Raw genomic sequence first — 23,579 nt, 5'->3', positions numbered from 1 at the left:
AAGACTTTTTTTTTGTGTGTGTGTGTCATTAATATTAATGCATTCCACTTTCAACATGTTATTCCTTCATACCTCATTTTGGAACTACATAATTAGGTAAAAAATACACACAGGGACAAGTGTGTATTATAGGTAATTTTCAAATAGCAGGTTTATCTGTTGTAGTTTAAAAATAAAGACTTTTTCATTTCATAAATATACTAAACCCTTCCTACAAAAGTTTTCAAAAAACAAAGCCTCCTGTTAAAGAATTATAAGCTTGGGATAAATTGGGCAGCTTGCAAACAAGTTTAGTTTGCGAAAGAAATGAGAAAAAAAAAAAATCCCGCCTAAGAGGAAAAATGTTTTTCTTTCCTGGTTTCAAAATTTCTGTAAAGTTCTCACCTTTCACTTTTGGATAAGGAATATCAACAAGAAGTGTGGAAACGGCACATTATATTCGTCAGAACCAGAAGAGACCATGAAATTGAAGAGAGCTCTATACTAGGCAAGGGAATAGGTAAGCTTTATGGGAAGTGTCTCATGTCAACAAATACAAAACGACCAACTAGTGGAAGAAATTCAGAGATGAGAAAGGAAAGTAACAGCAGCCCTGGGAAAACCGATAGGAAAAAAAAGACTGAAAACCGGGAGTTCACCTTAGGAAGGAGAGTAATAAAAGCAGGATACAAATAACATCACAAAAAAAGGTTAGACAGGAAGCTCCCATTCTCCCTAACATAAACCCCGGAACTACAGCCAGCGACAGGAAAACATGGGAAAGGAGATTATGACTCGTACGCTAGGGCTGAGTCTATCCTTTTCCCACGCAGGAACAGGCGGACATAGCCGCAGGGGCCAGCCCGCTCCCGCCCCAGCACCCCCGCAGGCCTAACGGCCGCGAGCCTCCCCGCCCCGAGGCGCCGCAGCTGCCCCGGCTCCACGGGCAAGGAGTTGCTCTGCTCAGTCGCCAAAACCTGAGAGCTCCCCTCGGGCCGGCGGCGACGCTCCGGGCACCCGGGCGGCCCGAGGGGCAGGGGCCCGCGGCCGCCGCCGCCCCCTTCGCGCCCATTACCATGGCAGCTCCGCGGCGCTCCGCTCGGTTCTGCCCAGTCCACGTCCCCGTCTGCGTTCGCTCCGCGCTCACTAGCTGTGACACAGAGGGGGAGGCGGAGAAAGTGACGTTGGGCAACGTGGCGTCGTCCGACTCGGAACGTAAGCGAAAGCAGCCCAAGACGGTGGGCGGTGGCGAAGAGGCGGTGGATGAGTAGCAGCAGCGTGAGCGCTGGGTCGGGCTGCTCCTGGGGGTAGGCCGCGCAGGCGAAAAATAGGAGAGATAACGGGAAGAGTGGAGCCTTCACCCGCCTGCCTCTTCTCTGGAGCGTGGGGTGGGGGTCCGTGAGGCGTCCGCAGTGCTGCCTCGGGCCGAGTCCTGAGCGCTGGGTTCGCGTCGGGGCTGCAGGCCCCGCCGGGAGCGGGAGCGGGAGCGGTCCCGGGGTGGGGGCGCCTGGCAGCTGGAGCGCCCTTGGGCGGTTCCCCCGCTCCCCGGGCTGGGGGCGCATGGGTGGGTGTGTTCGTGTTTGGGTGGAAACCTGTTGCCTGAAGCGGTGTCTCGTACGTAAAATGACTGAGCTTTTTGCGGAGGGATTTCTCGGGTGCAGTTGACCACTGTGCAGAATTATAGGCCAGGGATACCATATTTCTACTTCATCGGGAAGACACCCTTAGGCTAAGAGGCACTGCTTTGCAGCGTCTGTATTGCTGAAGCAGTGATGCTTATAGCTGTGGAATTAACTGTCTTCTGGATCACTGCCCTAAGCTGGAGGAGTAGGAGAAGCCTCTAGGCTGTATTTTGACATATGGTATTGATGTGTCCACATATGGATGTGTCTAGCAACTCAAAGCTCTGTGGGTATGATTGTAATGTAAATGTGAGTTTAACACTGTTCAACAGATGCAAGCCTGCCAATTCAGTAACAAATGCTATTGCACAGGTATTAACAGTTAGGATGTAAAAATCAGAGACAAAACCAGAAAAACAGATTATTTTAGGTGGGCCAGTTAAACAATGAAATAGGTAAATGCCAGTGCTTAGAATTTAAGCTATGATACCTGAGTGGGACCTTGAATCTCTTAACAACAACAGGGATACATTTGTTTTTGGAAGTAAATGAGGTGCAGTTGATCTTCTGTTTTCTGGCAGTACCTTAAAAAATGTTGTGCTGAAATTCTTTGTATACATTCAGAAAACCAAGGTAATAGTCGCTTTAAAAGGCAGCATCCGTATGGGCGAAAGTGGAGTTTGAGTGGCTTTAGTCTACCAAGAATCTAGAAGTCTGAGCACAAAGCCACAGTGGAAACCCCTTTTATTATGTTTGCACAAAATCCTAGCATATTCTTGACTAAAATTGGAGTAAGCTATTCAAGGGTAATTAAGGGAGAACAAAAGCTAAAAGCACCTTTATGAAAAAAAAAATTTCTTCATTTTTCTTCTTATTCTGTTTAGTCCTCGAATTTGAACATGTTTATCTTGAAAATCTACCATGTGCTTTGATGTATGAATGCAGTTACATGCACAGAGATGTCATTACACATGTAGCATGTACTGTCTTCCCCCCCCACTGTATCTCATTGTCAGAGATGTATTTTTGTATATTTGTATATGCTAGGAAGTTTTCATTGTAGAAGTTTAATAATGGTAAGTTATTATGTCCAGAGGTGGTATTTTAAGTTTTTTTGAAAACTAAGTGCAGAGGAAAGGGTGTACTGAGAAGCAATATAAAAATTGTTTAAATAGACTAAAAGGGGTTCTTAAAGTCCTGTCCTGGTTTCGGCTGGGATAGAGTTAATTTTCTTCCTAGTAGCTGGCATAGTGCTGTGTTTTGGATTTAGGATGAGAAGAATGTTAACACACTGATGTTTTAGTTGTTGCAAAGTAGTGTTTACCCTAGTCAAGGACTTTTCAGCTTCCCATGCTCTGCCAGGTGCACAAGAAGCTGTGAGGGGGCACAGCCAGGACAGCTGACCCAAACTGACCAATGGGGTATTCCATACCATATGACATCATGCTCAGTATATAAGCTAGGGGGAGTTGTTTGGGGAGGAGCAATCGCTGCTTGGGGACTGGTTGGGCATTGGTTGGCGGGTGGTGAGCCATAAAACAAAGTAAGGTCAAGGGACCTGCACAGGAGATCCAGTTTTTAGGACTAAAATGGCAAGATGGATGTCGTCAGATCCCAATGGATGTGATCAATAAAATAACAGCCATGTCCCCACCAACTAGCAAAAGGGAAACACAAGCTTTCTTAGGTGTTGTGGGCTTTTGGAGAATGCATATTCCAGATTACAGCCTGACTGTAAGCCCCCTCTATCAAGTGACCAGGAAGAAGAACGACTTCAAATGGGGCATTTGGGACTTCATAAAGTGGATAGCTATGTTTTCATGAGATTAAGAATACCTTTGTAAAAGTGATAGATATGCTAGCATGCAGCTGTACGTGATCTGCAAGTTCTGTAAACTGCTGCTGCTGTTTCTGTAATGTTTCTAGCAATCTTGTAATTTCCTGTTTGGCCAACACTACTCTGTGGTCATCCTAAACAGACAAAGAAAACAAAAGTATGCCTTTCCTTCAGTAACTTACTTAATACAACCAAACACAATGTAAATATGATGGCTGGAAATAAAGCATTTTAAATAGAAATACTCTAGTTAAAGAAACGCATATTTACAAAAAAGATTTATATAAAATTGCGATGCAGATGTGAAGGCCTTGTTATTCTTCCTTAATACTAATAGAGACTAAATAGTTCTGCAGTTTAAAAAACAAAACACCTTTTTCTTTGACCTCTCTTAGTCCTGTAGGAATAAGAATATAAATTATAAAAGAGTAATGTAATATATAAAGGATATTTATATTATTCATATATCATCCCAGCAGCTACTTTGCAGCATACAGGAACACAACACAAAAAGAAGATTAATATCCACCCATTAATGATGGGAACATTTGCATGGTTAAACGTACATTTGAATAAGCAACCAGACGCTATCTCTAAACAGGTTAAAAAAATTTCTCACACTCAATTTACTGTTGACCTTGGGTGGATGCCAGGTGTCCACCGAGCCGCTCTATCACTCCCCCTCCTCAACTGGACAGGGGAGAGAAAATATGACAAAAGGCTCATGGGTCAAGATAAGGACAGGGAGATCACTCACCGATTACTGTCACGGGCAAAACAGACTCGACTTGGGGAAAAATTAATTTAATTTATTACCAATCAAATCAGAGTAGGGTAATGAGAAATAAAACCAAATCTTAAAACACCTTCCCCCCACCCCTCCCTTCTTCCCAGGCTCAACTTCACTCCTGATTTCTCTACCTCCTCCCCTCGAGCGGCGCAGGGGGATGGGGAATAGGGGTTGCAGTCAGTTTATCACGTATTGTCTATGCCACTCCTTCCTCCTCACACTCTTCCCCTGCTCCAGCATGGGGTCCCTCCCACGTGAGACAGTCCTTCACGAACTTCTCCAACATAGGTCCTTCCCACGGGCTGTAGTCCTTCAGGAGCAGACTGCTCCAGCGTGGGTCCCCCACGGGGTCACAAGTCCTGCCAGAAAACCTGCTCCAGCGTGGGCTCCTCTCTCTACACGGGGCCACAGGTCCTGCCAGGAGCCTGCTCCAGCGCGGGCTCTCCATGGGGTCACAGCCTCCTTTGGGGTGCATCCACCTGCTCCAGCGTGGGGTCCTCCACGGGCTGCAGGTGGATATATGCTCCACCATTAACCTCCATGGGCTGCAGGGGGACAGCCTGCTTCACCATGGTCTTCACCACGGGCTGCAGGGGAATCTCTGCTCTGGCGCCTGGAGCACCTCCTCCCCCTCCTTCTTCACTGACCTTGGTGTCTGCAGAGTTGTTTCTCTCACATATTCTCACTCCTCTCTTTCGGCTGCTGTTGCGCAGCAGTTTTTTCCCCCTTCTTGAATATGTTATCACAGAGGCGCTACCACCATCGCTGATTGGCTTGGCCTTGGCCAGCGGTGGGTCCATCTTGCAGCCAGCTGGCATTGGCTCTATTGGACATGGGGGAAGCTTCTGGCATCTTCTCACAGAAGCCACCCCTGCAGCCCCGCCCCGCTCCCCCTGCCGCTACCGAAACCTTGCCACATAAACCCAATACAACTGTTCAGTACATATGCTATCTACTTTTTGCTGTCATTAAATCAAGTGAATAATGGACCAACCAGATACTCTCATATAGCCACTTTCTTCACACATTTAATATGATCTTGAATTACCTGTATTACAAGTGCTACAGAAAGTTATTTAGTCCAAACACATTTTTTCCTACCAGCCTCACATGACAACTACCTTCCAACACTTACACTGGTAACTGCAACTATAAAATCCTTCCCATAAATCTTGTAGGTTTTTTCCTTCAGTTTCATCTCTCCTTCCCACTAACCTCACAAATAACCAGAAATTACTCTAGACTAGAGAGTCACACCACACAATTTCCAGCAACTGGAGGACTTGATGCTTTTGTACTGATTATCCTTGTCTAACACCCCCTTGTAATTAATACTTCCAATCTCATGTTATACCATTATTGTTTTAACATTGTAAAGGAAACAAAAATGCAAAGTACCATTTAACCTTTTCGTTTGTAGCCTAAACTTAATTTGCAGTTCCACATATCTTGCCCGATGTAACGGCTCACTTGCCAACCTACCTGTTGTAAAGTCTTTTCACAATGAAGGCAAGCTGTTGAAACCTGTGGCAAGAGGATGGCCATGTCTTCTTGCTGTTGTCTAAGCCAAATCAACTTCTCTCTCACATGAGCATCAACAACACTAAGAGCCATTTCCTCCTGACAACAAAGGGTTTCAGGAAGATCAGAAAAATAGGTTTGAACACATGAGCAAGCATTCTCTGCAGTCCCTGGTACCTACAGTGTTGCAGTCGAGAAATCAAGAGGATTAAGGACACCAGCTGATTCCAGAAGTTCATTTTTCATTTTATTCCAATTTCTAACTTATGTTCACATCTGCTTGGCTACCTCACAGTTCAAGTCCCAGTTATATAGAAAGTCTAAAAAGCCCTAAGACCAAGATCCTTCAAGAAGTTACTCCAATAATCAAGTAGCTTATTTGTATATATACACATCTTAGTAGAAATGACCAGGGGAAAAAAGCTTCAATAGTATCATAACACCTGAGAACAGATGTGCAATCTGTCATAGTACTTCAATATTGTACTTGCAGTTAAACAGCTTTCCCTACTGCCTCTCTATTTTCATGTAGACTAAAAACATTGTGATGGACTACAAGGTCCCCTCTATCTGCTGTCTTAAGCCTCAATACCGACTTGGCAGAGATAAGAACTTAAGGTCTTGTCTTACAAAACCTATGTATCATTTTCAAAGAAATTCCTTAAAATGGCACAATTTACTGCCCTGAAAAATTCTTCATTTGTTAGAAGATTAAAAACAACCTCATAAACTACATCTCAGTTATTACAAAAAGCAAATATTCAGTGCATGTGGAAAAAAATAAAAGCGTGCATGTGGAAAAAAATAAAAGCATACATGTTCACTATGGGCCATTCCAACTCCATCTTCAACTATTTGTTCTCCTCCTTCTCTATGCTGAACAATTCCAACTAATTTTCTGGAATAATCTGAGATTTCTTCTGTGAAGGTTCTTATACAGTGAGCCAAGTCTAAAATGGATGCACAAATCTGGTTTGCTTCTGGTTCCAAGACAAAATGCTATTAATTAAAAGCAACATATCAAAGATCAAGCATAAGTATCTTCCTTAATTATCTTTTTTATTTTACTACATATTTAAAATTTTATTTTTTTTTTTTAGGAAAGACAAGTAAGAATTTAAAACCATCTTGCAATCTAAAATGCAATCAGGAATTACAGATTATGCTGAGAATAAGATAGGCATCTAGCAATTACACAAGTAAACATACAAATTTGCCTGTTTCCCATAATCACTTATAAAAAAAAGTAGAGTGGTTGGACTGCACCAGGTTGGGTGAACCTAGTGTTTGCATGATGAAAACAACTTTCAGAACTGGTGATTCAATGCTGTGAGAAGTTCAGAAAAGCATCAAATAAAGGGACTGTCCATCTTAATATATAAATAACTTACTGTGGTCTTAGAAATAGTGTGGAAGTTGGAAATGTTTGGAGGCTAAAATAATTCAGGCTCCACTCATTTCCTCCAAAGCAGGCATTACAGAACAAAGAATTACAAAGTTAGGCAGACAAAACACCAATGGACAAATATGCACTTAGGACACTTATATATTCCTAGAATGGCACTGCACCATACCTTTTGCATACCAGTTGTTAATACTAAGATGATTAAAGCAGCCAGTTTTGATAATGAAGTGCTATCACATGATGCAGTGATATCAAATGACTATAAAAGGCAACTACGTGGGAAAAAGAATTAAAGTCTTTAGGAAGAGTTTCTAAGAAGTTTTAGAAAACTATCCTTAAAACACTGTAACTAAAATATCCAAATGAGTAACTGTCCTGGTTTCGGCTGGGATAGGGTTAAATTTCTTCCTAGTGCTGTGTTTTGGATTTAGTATGAGAAGAATATTGAAAACACACTGATGTTTTTAGTTGTTACTAAGAACCCCGCTAGTCAAGGACATTTTCCATGCTCTGCCAAGTGCACAAGAGGCTGGGAGGGAGCATAGCCAGGACAGCTAGCCCAGCTGGCCAATGGGGTATTCCATACCATGTGATGTCATGCTCAGTATATGAATGGTAGGCGTGATCCAGGAAGTAGCAATTGCTACTTGGTTATCGGTCAGTGCGGGTGGTGAGCAATTGCATCGTGCATCACTCATTTTATATATTCTATCATTATCATCATCATCATCATCATCATCATTATTATTATTATTATTTCCCTGCCTTTTCTGTTCTATTAAACTGTCTTTATCTCAACCCATGAGTTTTTTTCCACTAAGAGTGAAAAACTTCACTTCCGATTCTCTCCCTGCCACAATGGGGGGATGTGGGGAGTAAGCGAGTAGCTGTGTGATGTTTGGCTGCCTGCCGGGTTAAACCATGACAGTCCTTTTTGGCGCCCAACATGGGGCTCGAAGGATTGACATAACGACACATCTGACCTGAGCGAGTTAAAACAAATTGTTATAAGCATTCATTATATCAGTTTAGTAGTCGCTGGTCACAATGTTGGTTTATTTGCTCTCAGAGTTGTCGGATCTGTACTTGAAGTTTTGGTATGTAGCACCTTACTGGCTGTATATACTGCTGTTTGTCGGTATTTATATGGGGATTGTCATCTCTGGGAGATGGATTAAGGTTATCGCTTTGCTACACTGTGTAACACTGGCTTATGGTATGATAAAAGCATTGGTCATGGAATTGTACTCATCACTGCCATCGTTCCTGTGCTTCAGGAGCTATCTCTCGGAAACTATTAAAAATTACACTTTTTACCTCTTCTCCTTGGAGAGCCAATTTACGGGGGAGACAGCTTCCTTCACCTTCCCCTTCTCTGCCAGGCTGATTACAATAGCTCTTGAGGATTTTGAATATCCTTGGGATGTTCAAACCAGCATGTTCCTATTGCTATGTCTCCTGAATGCGTTTCAGGCCTTGTTTAAGGTTAAACAACTATTTAAGAATACCACCCAGAGATCTGCCCCAAGGCTGGATAGTTATGAGTGGCAGGGTGTGTGGGGTAGTATGGGCAAGTGCCTAGGACAGTGGTCACCTCCAATGTTTTGGAGCTTCACCCCTGAACAAGTGCAGAATCCTGAAAAACTAGTAAAATATTTGAGAAAGCATGCTGTCACCCTGGCAATTCCAGAGAGACTCAGATCACTGCAATGTGCTGGGGCCTGGCCCATGCCTACCGAGCCCTGTTCAACACTATTCAGAACCCTCAAGGGGAAGAGAAGGTCTCCGGATCTGATGACAAAATGACAGGCACTGCGCCTACTCCAACCCCCGTGACAGGCACTGCGGCTACTCCACCCCCACGACGGGCACTGCGGCTGAACCAGAGGACCTACACGTGCTGGTATCAGTCGCCCCTATACATAAAAGGAAATCTTGCAAGTGAAAGTCAGGTAATTTAGAAAGGGATGATAGAAAAGCAGGGCCATCACAAAGAGCGGAGGAGGAAGAGAAAGAACTCATAAATGAGATGGAAACCACCCGATCCCTATCCCTGAGTGAGTTGCAAGATATGCAGAAAGATTTCAGCCGTCGTCCAGGCGAGCATATTGTTACCTGCCTGCTCCAATGCTGGGATAACAGGGCCAGTAGCCCGGAATTAGAGGAGAAGGAAGGCAAACAGCTGGGATCCCTTGCTAGTGAAGGGGGCATTGACAAAGCGATTGGAAAAGGGACACAGGCCCTCAGCCTCTGGAGGCGACTCCTGTCAGGCGTGAAGGAAAGGTATCCCTTCAAGGAAGACGTTATATGTCACCCAGGCAAGTGGACCACCATGGAGAGAGGTATCCAGGGGGCACCCTGTGGTTTTACCTGCGTGACCACGGAGAGGACATGAGGCAGTGGGATGGAAAACCTACCTCGACCCTAGAGGCACAGGTGAGTGAGTTGCAAGGAAAAACAATCACACAAGGGGGTTCTCCCAGGAAAAATGCTGCTCCAGCTTTCAGAAAAAACCTGTCTCACGACGGTCCAGTCTCCAGTGAGCAGTTCCCCAGACAGAGTAGAAGGGCAGATTCCACTTCCAACCTTAATAAAGGGACTTCTGATTCATACTTACAAGTGGATAGCGAATATGAAGACCAGGACTAGAGGGGCCCTGCCTCCAGCCAGGTGGAGGAAAGGGACAACCGGGTTTACTGGACTGTGTGGATTCGATGGCCTGGCACATCAGACCCACAGAAGTTTAAGGCTCTCGTAGACACTGGTGCACAGTGTACCCTGATGCCATCAAGCTATAAAGGGGCAGAACCCATCTGTATTTCTGGAGTGACAGGGGGATCCCAAGAGTTAACTGTATTGGAGGCCGAAGTGAGCCTAACCGGGAATGAGTGGCAGAAGCACCCCATTGTGACTGGCCCAGAGGCTCCGTGCATCCTTGGCATCGACTACCTCAGGAGAGGGTATTTCAAGGACCCAAAAGGGTACCGGTGGGCTTTTGGTATAGCTGCCCTGGAGACGGAGGAAATTAAACAGCTGTCCACCTTGCCTGGTCTCTCGGAGGACCCTTCTGTTGTGGGGCTGCTTTATTCAGTGCATATTAGCATTTAGTTATGAAACAATTAATTAAAGCCTTAATACTATATACTGAAAGAAAACAGCAGCATTATTAGTGAAATTAAATTTGGCAAGGAAGCGACTTTCTTTTTTTTTTAAAATCTAAAGATAGTTTTAAGCAAATGTAACAAACTTTTTTGCTTTTTTAAAACTCAGTACCTCTCCAGACAGACGAATGGCTTCTTCTGCTGTCCCACATTGCCCAGCATGTCCATTCTGCAACCATTCCAAGAGTTCCAACAAAGCAAAATTCTTTTTCAAGCCCCAGACGCCAGAATCTCCTATTTTTGAGGAAGAGTTAAATGAAAGGGAGTAGAGCATGTAAAGCCTCAAGCAAATACCATCATGAGAAGCTCCACAAACCACAGGTAAGATTCTGACAAATATTAAGAGGACATTAACTACAGTGATATTAACTAGAGTGAGATACAGCTACCACTTTTTCTATTTAAGCTCACACTACCTTTCCATCCTCTTCCTTCCTTCCATCACGGAACTATTTAATATTTATGCAGATTTTCCCTACTTAGAAGATGCCAAGATTATTAAAATTTACAAAAACTCAGTAAAAACACTTATATAATTATCTGTGATAGCTAACAACTAAGGACTACAGGGAACACACAAACTATAATGTGTATCATAAAAATTAATACATTTTGCATAACTATGTACAGCGAACATTTCTACCGTACTAACAGAAGCTGTGAAGAATTCACTGACAAACTTCATATTCCCTGAATAGCAAGATGCAACAGCTATTGCAGTTCTCAGTCCAGTAAAAACCTGAATAAGAGTTAAAACAAAATTCATAAAGAAGGACCCACATACAATACTTCAATACAGCAAAAAAGAAGTTCTCATACTCGCTAGAGCAAAGCAGAAGTCCATGTCTACTCCTCTATCATCCTCATTTTGTAGAGGTTAACATGAAGCAACATGATGAGAAGCAAAACCAGAATTGCATCCCAATGACTGCTGCTAAATGCTACCTGCATAGGCTATGTAGTATACGAGAACCCTAGTGATTGCTTCTCCAAGAAAATATCATCCCTTGACTTTTTTCAGCGTCACTGTCATAAATTTAAAGACATTTTCTCTGTTGCAGGGTAAAGGTGCCTCAGAGATGAAGCATCATCTTTGAGCACTGGGTCATTACTTTTTAGTCATTACAGAACCACAGAATGGTTGAGGTTGGAAGGGACCTCTGGATGTCACCTTTCCCAGCCCCTCTGCTTAAGCAGGGTCACCTAGAGCTGGTTGCCCAGGACCATGTCCAGACAGCTTTTGAAGATCTCCAAGGAGGGAGACTCCACCATCTCTCTGAACAACCTGTGCCTGTGCTTAGTCACTCTCACAGTAAAAAAGTGTTTCCTTATGTGCAGGCAGAACTTCCTGTGTTTCAGTTTGTGCCCACTGCCTCTTGTCCTGTCACTGGACACACTGCTTGGTTCTGTCTTCTTTCCACCCTCCCTTCAGATATTCGTAAAAATTGATGAGATTCCCCCCTGAGCCTTCTCTTCTCTAGACTGAACAGTCCCAGCTCTCTTACCCTTTCCTCATATGAGGGATACTCCAGTCCCTTCATCATCTTAGCGGCCTTTCACTGGACTCTTTCCAGTAGCTCCATCTCTCTTGTACTGGGAAGCCCAGAACTCGACACAGGACTCCAGGTGTGACTTCACCAGTGCTGAGGAGAGGGGAAGGATCACCTCCCTGGACTTGCTGTCAACACTCCTTCTAATGCAGCCCAGGATGCTGTTAGCCACCTTCGCTGCAAGGGCACACCAAGTCCACCAGGACCCCCAGGTCCTTTTCTGCAAAGCTGCCCTCCAGCTGGTTGGCTCATTCTTTTCTCATTCTCTTTCTGAATGAGAGAATTATTTACTTCTAATGCAGAAAACATCTAGCAACTTCCTCTCAGCAGAGTTGCTATATATAAAATTAAAAATACATATTTTAGTAGTATGCTATCAGATATTCCTCAAATGGCATGTTTGCCATTTTCAAGGACTGAGTATACAGAATATGAGGTTCTCCTCAATATACATCTAGAGAGTTATATTTTATTAACTGCAATAGGCTGACTACCACTGCTGAATCACAACTATATACTTTTGGAAATCAGGAATGACCAATTACAGCTGAATGATCTGAGATTATAGAGAGGTGTTTTTAATGGAGCTTAGTGTTGAATTCACTATGAATTTCCAGAATGAGTGTGTGATTTCTGTGGTGGTTTTTTTTTTTTTTCCTCCTTCCCCCCCCTTCTTCTTTAAAATCAGGGGCAGATCAACTTTTGTAGTTGTCTGCTGCCCAAACTAAACCCTTATTACTTCACAGTTTAGAATCAGTTTAAGTCTTAATTGACACTAACAAGGCTGTTCATATATAGATCAATACATGCCACAGGGTGTAATTACTTGTTAATGATTCCTGATTTGGAAGGGACAAGTAAAGAAACACATGTGCTCTTCCTCCTGCCTCAACGCTACAATGAACTTAAAAAAAAGATGTCTTCTGCTGTTGTCATAGGGATTTTATTATGTTCAGTTCACCAAAATTGGTAGAACAGATATATAAACCAATCCTCATTAAACCTCCAAACATCCTGTTTTCCTAACAAATACCACAGAGTTAACCCATCAATGCCTATTATCTCATAACAAATTATTTTCACCAGCTCTTGGAACTACATATCTGAGAACAAAGGCAAGCTCAAGAAGTTACTTAATTATATTCAACATTACCACTGAATACTAATAGAGTACTTCTTTTGTGCACTGAAAGGAAGACAAGATGTGAAGGACATTAGTTTTGTCACATAACATTGCCCTTATCTCTTTATCAGATGTTTACAGAAGTGTACACAAAGTACAAACTTCAGAAAAAGAAATACAGGGGTTTTGCTAGCTTTGAGTAGAACGACAGAAGGCACAACATTACCAGTAGCACCTCGGGTAGTGACACATGTACAGTCATGTAGCTAAGAAGGTACCTGGAAGCACCACCTTGTATTTAAACAGAATCTGTATGACCAGAAATTGACTCATCTATTTTATTACAGAACTTTTGAACTGTGTTCATAAGACAAGGAAAGGCAGCTGCGGTTACTTTTTAGTGTGTGGTACACCACTATCTGGACAAAACTACATATGGCATACTGCTTTTGTAATTCAAGTATTTTTCATACTTCATGCAAACATACCAATCTAAGAATATAAGCCAACCCTTTAGTGCACTTCTGCTAGTCATGGTAAAAAAAACAAAAACAACCCAAACAAACATACTCAAATTTAATAAAGAACTATTGTAAATGCTTTATTTGATTTACGCTTTGCTTCATGCATCATCTGGAAGACACAGTTTTAGAAAACAATGCCAGATCCAGAAAAAAGTTGGGCTGCCTCTCATAATCCAGATGCAAAGACTAGCAGAACAGCAACTGAAGCCTGAGGTTGGTTCCAGATGATCTCTAAAAACTCTTGACGTTTTCAGTGCACATATCTGGTGTCTGACAGAAGTCCGCATCTGACGTGAACTCACAGAAACTATATCCCACATGTTTTCCCAAAGAGAAAGCCCAGGCTATTTGACTTGTCTGGTTCTCCTGAGTGTTGTTTTATAACTCCTAAATTATGCTGCCCTGTGGTGGCCTGGTAGGTGTATGCCCTCTGCATCCTTCTGGAATTCAGATGTCATCTCACTGATCTTATACAGACATTAAGTCTTTCTTCTTCAATACTGAGATTTGTCAAACACTCCATAGATTTTGATACATCATTAGAGTGAAAGTGCTGTTCCAAATGAACAGACACCAACTACTATGAGTAGCAGGCAGTTATGAGAACCAGCAAAATGAAGTACCCATCACAAATACTCATGTTTCACTGCTCCTCAGCTTGGTACACATAGACAGAGAATAATCAGCATTTTCATGGTTCTAACAATACAGATCTTCAGTTCCCACAGGAGTCTGGATTTGCAACACAAAGAGTATACACTGCTATAAAGGCTCTTTGTAGAATTACATAAACACTGTTCAAATATATTCACTACATAAAAGGCAAAGCTTTTAGAGCTAGATATGTTACAATATTGTTTGTAAGGAAGGGACGACAAAAGCCAAAAATGGATCTCCAAGTTCTCCTATCTTCAGCTTGTTAAGAATCATTCTCTGTAGTGGTTTTGGCTGGGGTAGAGTTAATTTTCTTCATAGTAGCTTGTATGGGGCTATGTTTTGGATTTGTGCTGAAAACAGTGTTGATAACACAAGGATGTTTTCATTATTGCTGAGCAGTGCTTACACAGAGTCAAGGCTTTTTTCTGTTTCTCACGCCGCCCCACCAGTGAGTAGGCTGGGGATGCACAAGAAGTTGGGAGGGGACACAGCCGGGACAGCTGACCCCAACTGGCCAAAGGGATATTCCAGACCATATGACGTCATGCTCAGCATATAAAGCTGGGGGAAGAAGGAGGAAGGGGGGGGACGTTCAGAGTGATGGCGTTTGTCTTCCCCAGTAACCGTTACGCGTGATGGAGCCCTGCTTTCCTGGGGATGGCTGAACACCTGCCTGCCGATGGGAAGTAGTGAATGAATTCCTTGTTTTGCTTTGCTTGCATGCGTGGCTTTTGCTTTACCTATTAAACTGTCTTTATCTCAACCCACTCTTGCTTTTACATTCTTACTTTAGCTTTTTATTATATTCGCAAATCTCGGGGTATATATGGTATGCACTGTCAATCTTGGGCACAGATGGAAAAACAGGCAAAGCTTACAAGTATACATCTCAACTATTAATCTACTAAAACAAAATTTATAACCAGTAAACACCCTATAAAACATGCATTATCATATAGAAATTCACATCTCATTTCACTGGTATCTACCATAAAGTTTACATATTTGAGAAAAAGCCACTTTGCTTCTTTTTACACTAAACCTACTATAAAATTACTGCATACTCAACATACACATTTTCAACACATCTGATCAAGTGTTTATTTTATATTAAAAACACTAAAAGATGAATCGCGTAAATACATCTATTTAATTTTTTAGACTTTAATTCAAATTCTGCTTTGGTCACAAGTGTAAAAGAGTCTAGTGATCTCATCCTTGTGCCTACAGGGGATGTTTGTGCCCATTGCAAAACCACTACACAATCTGACTGTCTCTTCTCAAAAGAAGAGTAAGACATGAATAGCAGGAAGTATGTCAGCCAGGAATGAGATAGTGACAGAGCTGTGTGAAGATATCAAGACCAACTCCAGCCAACAATACAAATGTCATTTTCAAAAAGCATGAAGCTTGTCTGTGAAAGGATTATAAATAATGCAAGGAATAAAAGAGCAACTTGTGTCTAAATGTCTGAACAAAGCAGAGAGAATGTTATGTTATAGCCACATTTTCTTGCACAATGTTTTCAAGTTTTATCTTAGCACTCAAACACTAGCAAAAATATATGAATGTAGACAATACTAATGGAATGGATTTCATGAAGGATGTCAGAACTTGCATACATCAGTTCAACAAGTTCTAATGATAGAAAGTAGTTTCAGCCCTGTTATGTGATGATGGCAGGGAGAGTTCACCTGAGCCATAAACTGTTAAAGGCTTCCTTAGCAGAGCTGCTCAGCTAAAGTGAGAAGCCAGAGCCTCCAAAATTTATATAAGCACATCCTTCCCCACAGTTCCCTGGTCTACATATTTCAAAAAAACCTAATCCCACGCAGGAAGGAGAAGAGAGAAAGCAGGCTGCAAGAAACGATTCACCTCTTCTCCCAAATCAGGATACTTTAAGGAAAAAGCTTTAAGAGGAGTTGTCTTCTAAAAAGACCATTTTATATATTCCCCCCAATATACTGCCTGAATCAACATCATCTCCAGAATATATGGCTTCAAAAGCTTGAAAATTGAAAAAGCTTTTCCATTACATCTTTTTGGTTAAAGAATGTTAATCCAGTTGAAGATAACCACTAGACAACTCTCATACCTTCAACACGTACATGCTCATTTAAAATTCTCCACTGGAAAATTAGTCACAGGCAACTTCATTAAAGAACTCTCAAAAAAAAAAAAGTTTAGTCTACTCTGCAAAGTAATATGGTTTGGACAGGCTTTAGTCCTACCAGTTCATGACTAAATATTTTTCCTCTCATGGCAAGATTTTATGAACTATTAGAACATTTTGCTAAGGATGTAAACAATGTGTTGTCAATTTTCACTTGCAGACTCCATATTTCCACAAATCCTGATTGACAAAGTACTTCTAACCCTGCCTTCCCATACAGTTATATATGTATAGAAGACAGCAAATTTAAACCAAGTGTCCACAAAAAAATACAGCTTTCTTATATATCCCCAAGTATCTCTTTCAAAAAATTCCCAAGACTCCTTCTGAAAACTTGGATGAATATAGGATTAAGTGATTTAGTAATAAGAGCAAAGGAAAACAAGTAAGTTTATCTGCTGAATTGTATAGGTTAAATGACCAACTAAAAGCATCCATAAAACCCATAGTTACTGATTAAGGAACTTTGTTCAACACAGGTAGCTTTATGCCCTGATTATACAGCTTTTCTTTTGACAGAACTTTCTCTTGACAGCGATCCTATAATCTAGATTTAGATAATAAACAGCTTCTTGAGACTACCTCATTAAAGGGCAGAATGGCAATTGCAGAAATGGGTGAAAATGGAGCTTGTTTCCTCACAGGTCCTCAAATGGAAGGGAGGAAAGGATGAGAATTTCCCTGTAACAGGCCCAGAGTTGCCATGCCTCCCTCCCAGCTCCACTCCTGAGCTCTCAGAAGGAAACAGAACCACAAGCTCAGTGGATTTAACCAACAGCAGTAACTACTAGGTGATTAGCGCAAGACAACAAACACACAGACACCTCAAAGAGGGGCCATGATGAGATGCACTCCACAAAACACCCCATCTTTACATGCTGGAAGCTATAATATTTCTTAAGACAGTTCTTATGGACGTGGTGAGACTAAGAGTGGCTATGACCCCTCTTCTGCCCCAAATCACCAGGCAGAACATTTTTATTCACAGAAGTATTTTTACTTTCAAGCTGTTTTGCTAAAGTTTTCCACCTATCAGTTTTTTGAGCAACTGCTGGTCACAACATAACACCCTTCTTTCTAGAACTAGCCAGTATGCTGCAAGTCTACTATCCTAGACACAAAAGCTGAAGCTTTTCTTCCCTCCTCCTTTCTGTTAGAAGCCTTACAGGTTTAATAACATTTCACTGTTTCATCAGAAGCTCATCAGTATTATAAAAGATGAAGAAACTTTAAATGTATTTATAAAGCTTCATTTTTGTTAAACCTGAAACCCATAAAAAATTACGATAGGATACTTTCAGATGTCTGGTGAAAAAAAAAATGCACAATGAAAAAGTGACAAGTTCCCTATTAGAATAAAAATGCTACTTTTAGTTTACAAGATACAAGCAGTGGTCTTACACAGAAATGTTTCATAACAGTAGGATTGAGTCTTATTCACTAACATACCCCCCTTAAAAGCATACTTCAAGAAATCTCATGTAGCTGTACAGTCATAGATAGAAGTAAAACAAATTGTGACTTTTAACCACATCTTCTAGATTGTCAATCATTCATGATGCTCATACTCTCCCCCCCACCCCCCCAAACAACCCCCTCTTTCATACAACACACAATTTCTTTTCCTGACTCCCATTTCCATGAAAGCATCCCAGAGAGTGCCTTAGTATTCCTCTCAGTTTAATCTACACTCTAGCAGATTCTCTTACTTCAAAGTAAATTCTTATTCAAGCTAATTTGATATTTAAACATTTCTTTCATGGATTACTACATTATATATCTCCTTCTCTGATGATTTTCCTCCTTTCCCCCCCACTATTCAAAGCCAGTGCAGCCAGTTCTATTAACAAGTTCTCAGTACAAATTCTTCCGATAACTTGTCTTCTCTGTAACCCTATGTTGAATAGGCAATTCCTATTCTGAAGGAATTATAAGCATTTGTCATCTTTTGCCTAAAATAAACTCCCACTGTAGGATAAAAGCTGTATCTTATCCTTTCAAATACTGTCTGCAGATGCTTCTACAGTAGTGAAATTCCTGTTGATAACCTGCCACTATCAATTATCACATGTATAGAATTACTTTATACTTTAAAAACAGGTTTGTTAACACTGATACTTCCCTCAATATCACTTCATCGTGAATCTGGACACATCTGTTTGTCAAAGAAACTACCTATTTAATTGCATGGTTTATTTAGTGTTTAGGACAACAGGAAACCAATACCCATGCAGGAACCCTTAGACAATAATTTAAAATAGAGTAGTCCCTTTGTAAATATAGGTGCAAGCCCAGGTTCAAGGAGAAGAAAAAGATAAAATCTTATCACTTCCTTTTTCTAAGATATCTATTTTACTAATGCTTAACAGTGCTATGAGCTTCTCTGAATGAAAAAGAACATTCCACATTCATTACTTGGAAATATTAACTATCACTGAAGTGGAGCATTAAGAAAGACCATTGCACAAAACCAATGTATTTAGTACACCCATATTATTGGGCCCTGTGCATTATCTACATACACCATCCAGCTATTCATTTTCCTTTTCCTGTACCTCCCCTCTTTTCATGGATTTTCAGCAAAATCAAAGCTATGAATTGTAAAGATTCTGATATAGCCATAGCATGCAACAGAGTTTGCTAGCCCACAAACAGGAATTAGCTCTTGTATATTTTTTGCTAAAATTTCACAGTCTTACAGTCTTGGCTGACAGGTTTTAAGTACTTTAGGCTTACATTTTCTTACCTAGTTCAATAACTTGTCAATCAAAAGGACAACAAACCGCTCTACCATGAAGGTGAAGCTGGGTAAGACAGTCATGGCAGACAGTATGGCCACACAAAAGCAGCCAGGGAACTTTGTCACCTTGCAAAGAAAATACATCTTCACAGACTCCACACTCAAGAACCTGTAATTTAAGAAGAGACCGTATTTGTTTTCAAGCTGATAAAAAAGCAAAACTTCTTACAGTAAGCCATTTGACACAGTTTATTTTATAAAAGTTCCTGCAATCACAGCAGATAGAGTCATTAATTTTGTTTTGTACACACAAATAATGATCATAAGAATGACAGTTAAAAAATAAATAGACATGAACAGAACATTTTAACTCTTCAGCATCCCACCTGATCACCACTAGTTCTTTCCTGCTTCATTTAATGCACTGCCACAAGAAAAGCCCACTGGTCAATCAGTACAACTAAGTAAGCAGAAACTTCCTCTCAGGAAAAGGAAACGGGGGGGGGGGGGGGGGGGGGGGGGGGGGGCAAGACCCTGCCAAAGCAGACAGGGGGAGAAAGTTTCTATTCATAGCTGATCCACATAAAAAGGTCAGTCAGACCAAATTCATCATTTATGAAGCTAGAAACGCAGCATCGAGGTACCAGGAACAAACAGTGGGAGACCAGAACGTATTAAACCGCTAATAAAAAAGCAAAATTAATCGTCATTTAAAAACAAAAAAATCAACAATCCGTAAGACAATTGCGTCAGCTAACCAAGAGCCTCCCCGTCGGGCCGTCCTCCTTCACGGAGCCCAGGCGTTACATTTTTTCCGAGACAGCTACCCGCTTTGAGGCAGCTACCCTTCCCCTCACACGGAGGCCTCGCAGCCCGCTCCGAGGCACCCCGCGGCAGAGCGGCTTCTGCGCAGATAAGGCAACGAAAGAACCCCCAAAGCGGCCTCCAGGCCCGGCCCGAGCCCCACCGCCTCAGGGAAAGCCTCCTGCCCCGGAGACCCCTCACTACAGCGCAACCCCAGCCGCCACAGCCCGGCCTGCCGCAGGAGGCAGCCGAGCCGGACAGCACAAAGAACCAGTCAGCCCATCTCACCTTCACCACGACACCAGCCGGGCCCCGGCCACTGCCGCCGGAGCCCCAGCTGCCGTCCAACCCAGCACCGGCCCCGACCTTGTTTAAACCCAGGGCCGCCATCTTGGGAAGAGCAGAGCAGCCACCAGCAGAAAGGAGCCAGCAATCACCCACCCCTCAAGCACCGCCCCAGTAAGCGCATGCACTCCTACACCGAGCCGGTCTGCGCCCGCCTCCTTTGATTTGCACCAGAGAACTACGGTTCCCATCGTAAAATCATAGAATCATTTAGGTTGGAAAAGACCTTTAAGATCATCGAGTCCAACCGTTAACCTAACGCTGCCAAGTCCACCACTAAACCATGTCCTTAAGCACAACATCTCTAGACTGATGAAATCTATATGTTTGAGTTAGCTTATAGGTTATCTTGACATTATTAGATGTACTAAAGGTAATGAATTCCAGGAAGACTTTGAAGAGACAGCATGACACCATGAGTCGGCCAAATAAGGGAGTACCAAGATAAGCACTAAGAGAACAGAAACTGCAGGTAAAACTAAAGAAACAACTACTTGAACTACGGGTGAACTATCCTGATTAGCATGGTAAAAAACCCACCCACGGGCAGGAAAGCCTCCTACCAACCAAAGCCCCTTCCCCACAGAATATGCGCAGTAAGAAGAGAGGACACTGTGGCTTTAAGTGAAGACGAGGCATTGCAAGAACCAATAGAAGTAAGGATGACTAAGTGTAAATGTAAAAGTACTGGTAACTTTTGCTCGGAGAGTATAAAATGTTTACCGTGTGTTAATTGAGGTGTGCTAGCTTTGCGGAGTTACCACCTAGCACTCATCTCTGCGCAGACATGAAATAAATAAATATCTCGGCTCTGTGTATGAGATTGGCTTATTGCACACCGGGTAACGGACCCTGCTTGAGGGACAACACATCTACACGTCTTTTAAATACCTCCAGGGATGGTGACTCAACCACTTCCCTGGGCAGCCTGTTCCAAGGCTTGACAACCCTTTCGGTGAAGAAATTTTTCCTAATATCCAATCTAAACCTCCCCTGGCGCAACTTGAGGCCGTTTGGTACTTGGGAAAAGAGACCGACACCCACCACGCTACAACCTCCTTTCAGGTAGTTGTAGAGAGCGATGTCTCCCCTCAGCCTCCTCTTCTCCAGACTAAACAGTCCCAGTTCCCTCAGCCGCTCCTCATAGGACTTGTTCTCTAGACCCTTCACCAGCTTCGTTGCCCTTCTCTGGACACGCTCCAGCACCTCCATGTCCTTCTTGTAGTGAGGGGCCCAAAACGGAACATAGTATTCGAGGTGCGGCCTCACCAGGGCCGAGTACAGGGGCACGATCACCTCCCTACTCCTGCTGGCCACACTATTTCTGATACAGGCCAGGATGCTGTTGGCCTTCTTGGCCACCTGGGCACACTGCTGGCTCATGTTCAGCCGGCTGTCGACCAGCACCCCCAGGTCCTTTTCCTCTGGGCAGCTTTCCAGCCACTCTTCCCCAAGCCTGTAGCGTTGCATGGGGTTGTTGTGACCCAAGTGCAGGACCCGGCACTTGGCCTTGTTGAACCTCATACAGTTGGCCTCGGCCCATCGATCCAGCCTGTCCAGGTCCCTCTGCAGAGCCTTCCTACCCTCGAGCAAATCAACACTCCCGCCCAACTTGGTGTCGTGCCGCGCGGCATAGCCACCTCCGTGGCTTATGAAGAACTACATATCCCAGCACACAACGGAGGACGAGGCGGCTTCTCGGAACGTCCACCCCGTCCGCGAGAGGGGAAGCAAGAGGCAATTCGTTCTGGGTGCTGTAGTTTCGCCCGCCGTGCTGGTGCTGTGACGGTGACGAGTTGCATCCTGGGACAGCTGTTTCCGAGTTCAGAGGTATTTGCCGCGCCTGGGTTTTGCATACGCATTTATTCTGTCTCTCCTATCTGCGTGTTTTCTGCTACCGGTAGCGTTTTGGCCTGTCTACCCTCCCGTAGGGGCGAAGGCTGGCGCCATGGACGTTAACAAGCACAAGCAGGAGCACTTGCTGGCTCTAAAAGATACCAACAGCACGACCCGCCGTGCCTGCTCGTGCCGCGGCGGTAGCTGCGGCGCCTCCGCCTGCCCTGCCCTGCCCTCCCCTCCCACCATCAGCTGCCATTACAAATGCATTCTGACAGTAATTAATTCAAAGCAAAAAGTTTTATGATGAATTGTTTTGCTTTTGTGAGAAATCAATGGAATCCTTGGGCTTGTATTGAATTTGGTGCAGTGTCCAGGCTGTAGATTTTGCAAATAGAAGTGAGAAAGGTATCAGGGTTTCTTTGCATTGTGTTCATTTTAAACAAAATCTTGACAGTGAAATGATTAAGCAATCCTAGGTTTTATTGATTTTAATATCATTGTATGTTGCTGATCTCTGGCAGGGAGCCTGAAATGATTGCAGAATGTGTTAGGGAGGAAAAAAAAACCAGGAGAGCAAGAGAGTGCATGTTATGTTATGTTTCACAGTAGTGTTTGTAGTTCTTCTCCCCCCCCCAGCATTTAATATAATCTTTGTATGAAAGAAAGCAATGATGGATTTTTTTAGAGTATAAAATCTGTAAGGACTTATCAAGTTCTTCAGTTATTCTAAAAGTTATTCTAAAAGTCTAATAAATTAAGGAATTATCAAGTCCTTAAGTTATTCCAAAAGGATGTCTGCATGCATTGCTCAGAAGCTCTGAGAGTAAAACTAAACGTGTAGTTCTGATATAAAATGGAAAAAAGCAGACAACTTTAGTTTGCCCATAGCACTTCCCTTTTAACCTGTGACTTTAAAAACTGCTATATCTGTCGGTACTATTTCAGGAAGGGTTTTTATCACATACGATGTGTTTTCTAGTTGCTTTATATGCCCTGGCTTAGCATGTTGAAGTGTAGGAGGAAAATACTTAAAAAAAATATATTTGGTAAATTTTATAAAATAGGCAGTAGTAATTGTATGTCTTATTAAAGATGATGTTTTAAATGAATTTTTCACTTCATACTGTGTTACGCTTATTAGAAATACAGTCATATGTTTACATAATCTCTAGGAAAAGATAATGATGGTTACCTTAGTATGTAAAATTTGACATCTGAGATAACTTCTGAGTTGTCCTTAATGGGAAAAATTTTCTTTTTAATACGCATCACAACAATATAGCAAGAATAATGACAAATGGATGGCAAGTATGAGATGGTGACAGTAAAAGTCCCTCTTGGGAGGGACAATGTTGAGTAAACTGCGTGCATACGGGTAATGTTCAGCGTACTGAAGTTACACGGGTAATGATGGAATACAGTCGCTAATGTTCAACGTGAGTAAAGGAGAATGTTCTGATATATATCTCTAGCTTATTTTTACTACATGTTGGTTTTTTTGCAAAATAT

The 23,579-nt window shown here is 42.5% G+C and overlaps 1 protein-coding gene and 2 long non-coding RNA genes across 6 annotated transcripts in view; 1 reads left to right on the top strand and 2 right to left on the bottom strand.

Moving 5' to 3' along the window:
• LOC142074735 (centromere protein K-like) overlaps positions 1 to 1,137 on the bottom strand; it is a 30,798-nt gene extending 29,661 nt beyond the window's left edge. For 2 of the 4 annotated variants that reach the window (XM_075135597.1, XM_075135594.1), the window contains exon 1: positions 1,055 to 1,137. In XM_075135597.1, coding sequence (XP_074991698.1) covers positions 1,055 to 1,057 — 3 coding nt within the window. In that variant the 5' untranslated portion in view covers positions 1,058 to 1,137. The remainder of the gene's footprint in view (positions 1 to 1,054) is intronic. The other 2 variants (XM_075135596.1, XM_075135595.1) reach the window with 2 other exon arrangements.
• LOC142074739 (uncharacterized) overlaps positions 1 to 20,267 on the bottom strand; it is a 450,900-nt gene extending 430,633 nt beyond the window's left edge. Inside the window, exons 1-4 of the long non-coding RNA XR_012670689.1 lie at positions 20,175 to 20,267; positions 19,089 to 19,251; positions 10,428 to 10,549; positions 3,438 to 3,572 (exon numbers count right to left, since the gene is read on the bottom strand). This is a non-coding gene — a long non-coding RNA (uncharacterized LOC142074739). The remainder of the gene's footprint in view (positions 1 to 3,437; positions 3,573 to 10,427; positions 10,550 to 19,088; positions 19,252 to 20,174) is intronic.
• The window catches only part of LOC142074738 (uncharacterized), a 181,939-nt gene that overhangs the window by 32,122 nt on the left and 126,238 nt on the right, over positions 1 to 23,579 (top strand). The window lies entirely within an intron of this gene.

Source organism: Calonectris borealis, chromosome W (genome assembly GCF_964195595.1).
Source record: "Calonectris borealis chromosome W, bCalBor7.hap1.2, whole genome shotgun sequence".
NCBI lineage: Eukaryota > Metazoa > Chordata > Aves > Procellariiformes > Procellariidae > Calonectris > Calonectris borealis.
This window is presented reverse-complemented; position numbering and strand designations above follow the sequence as displayed.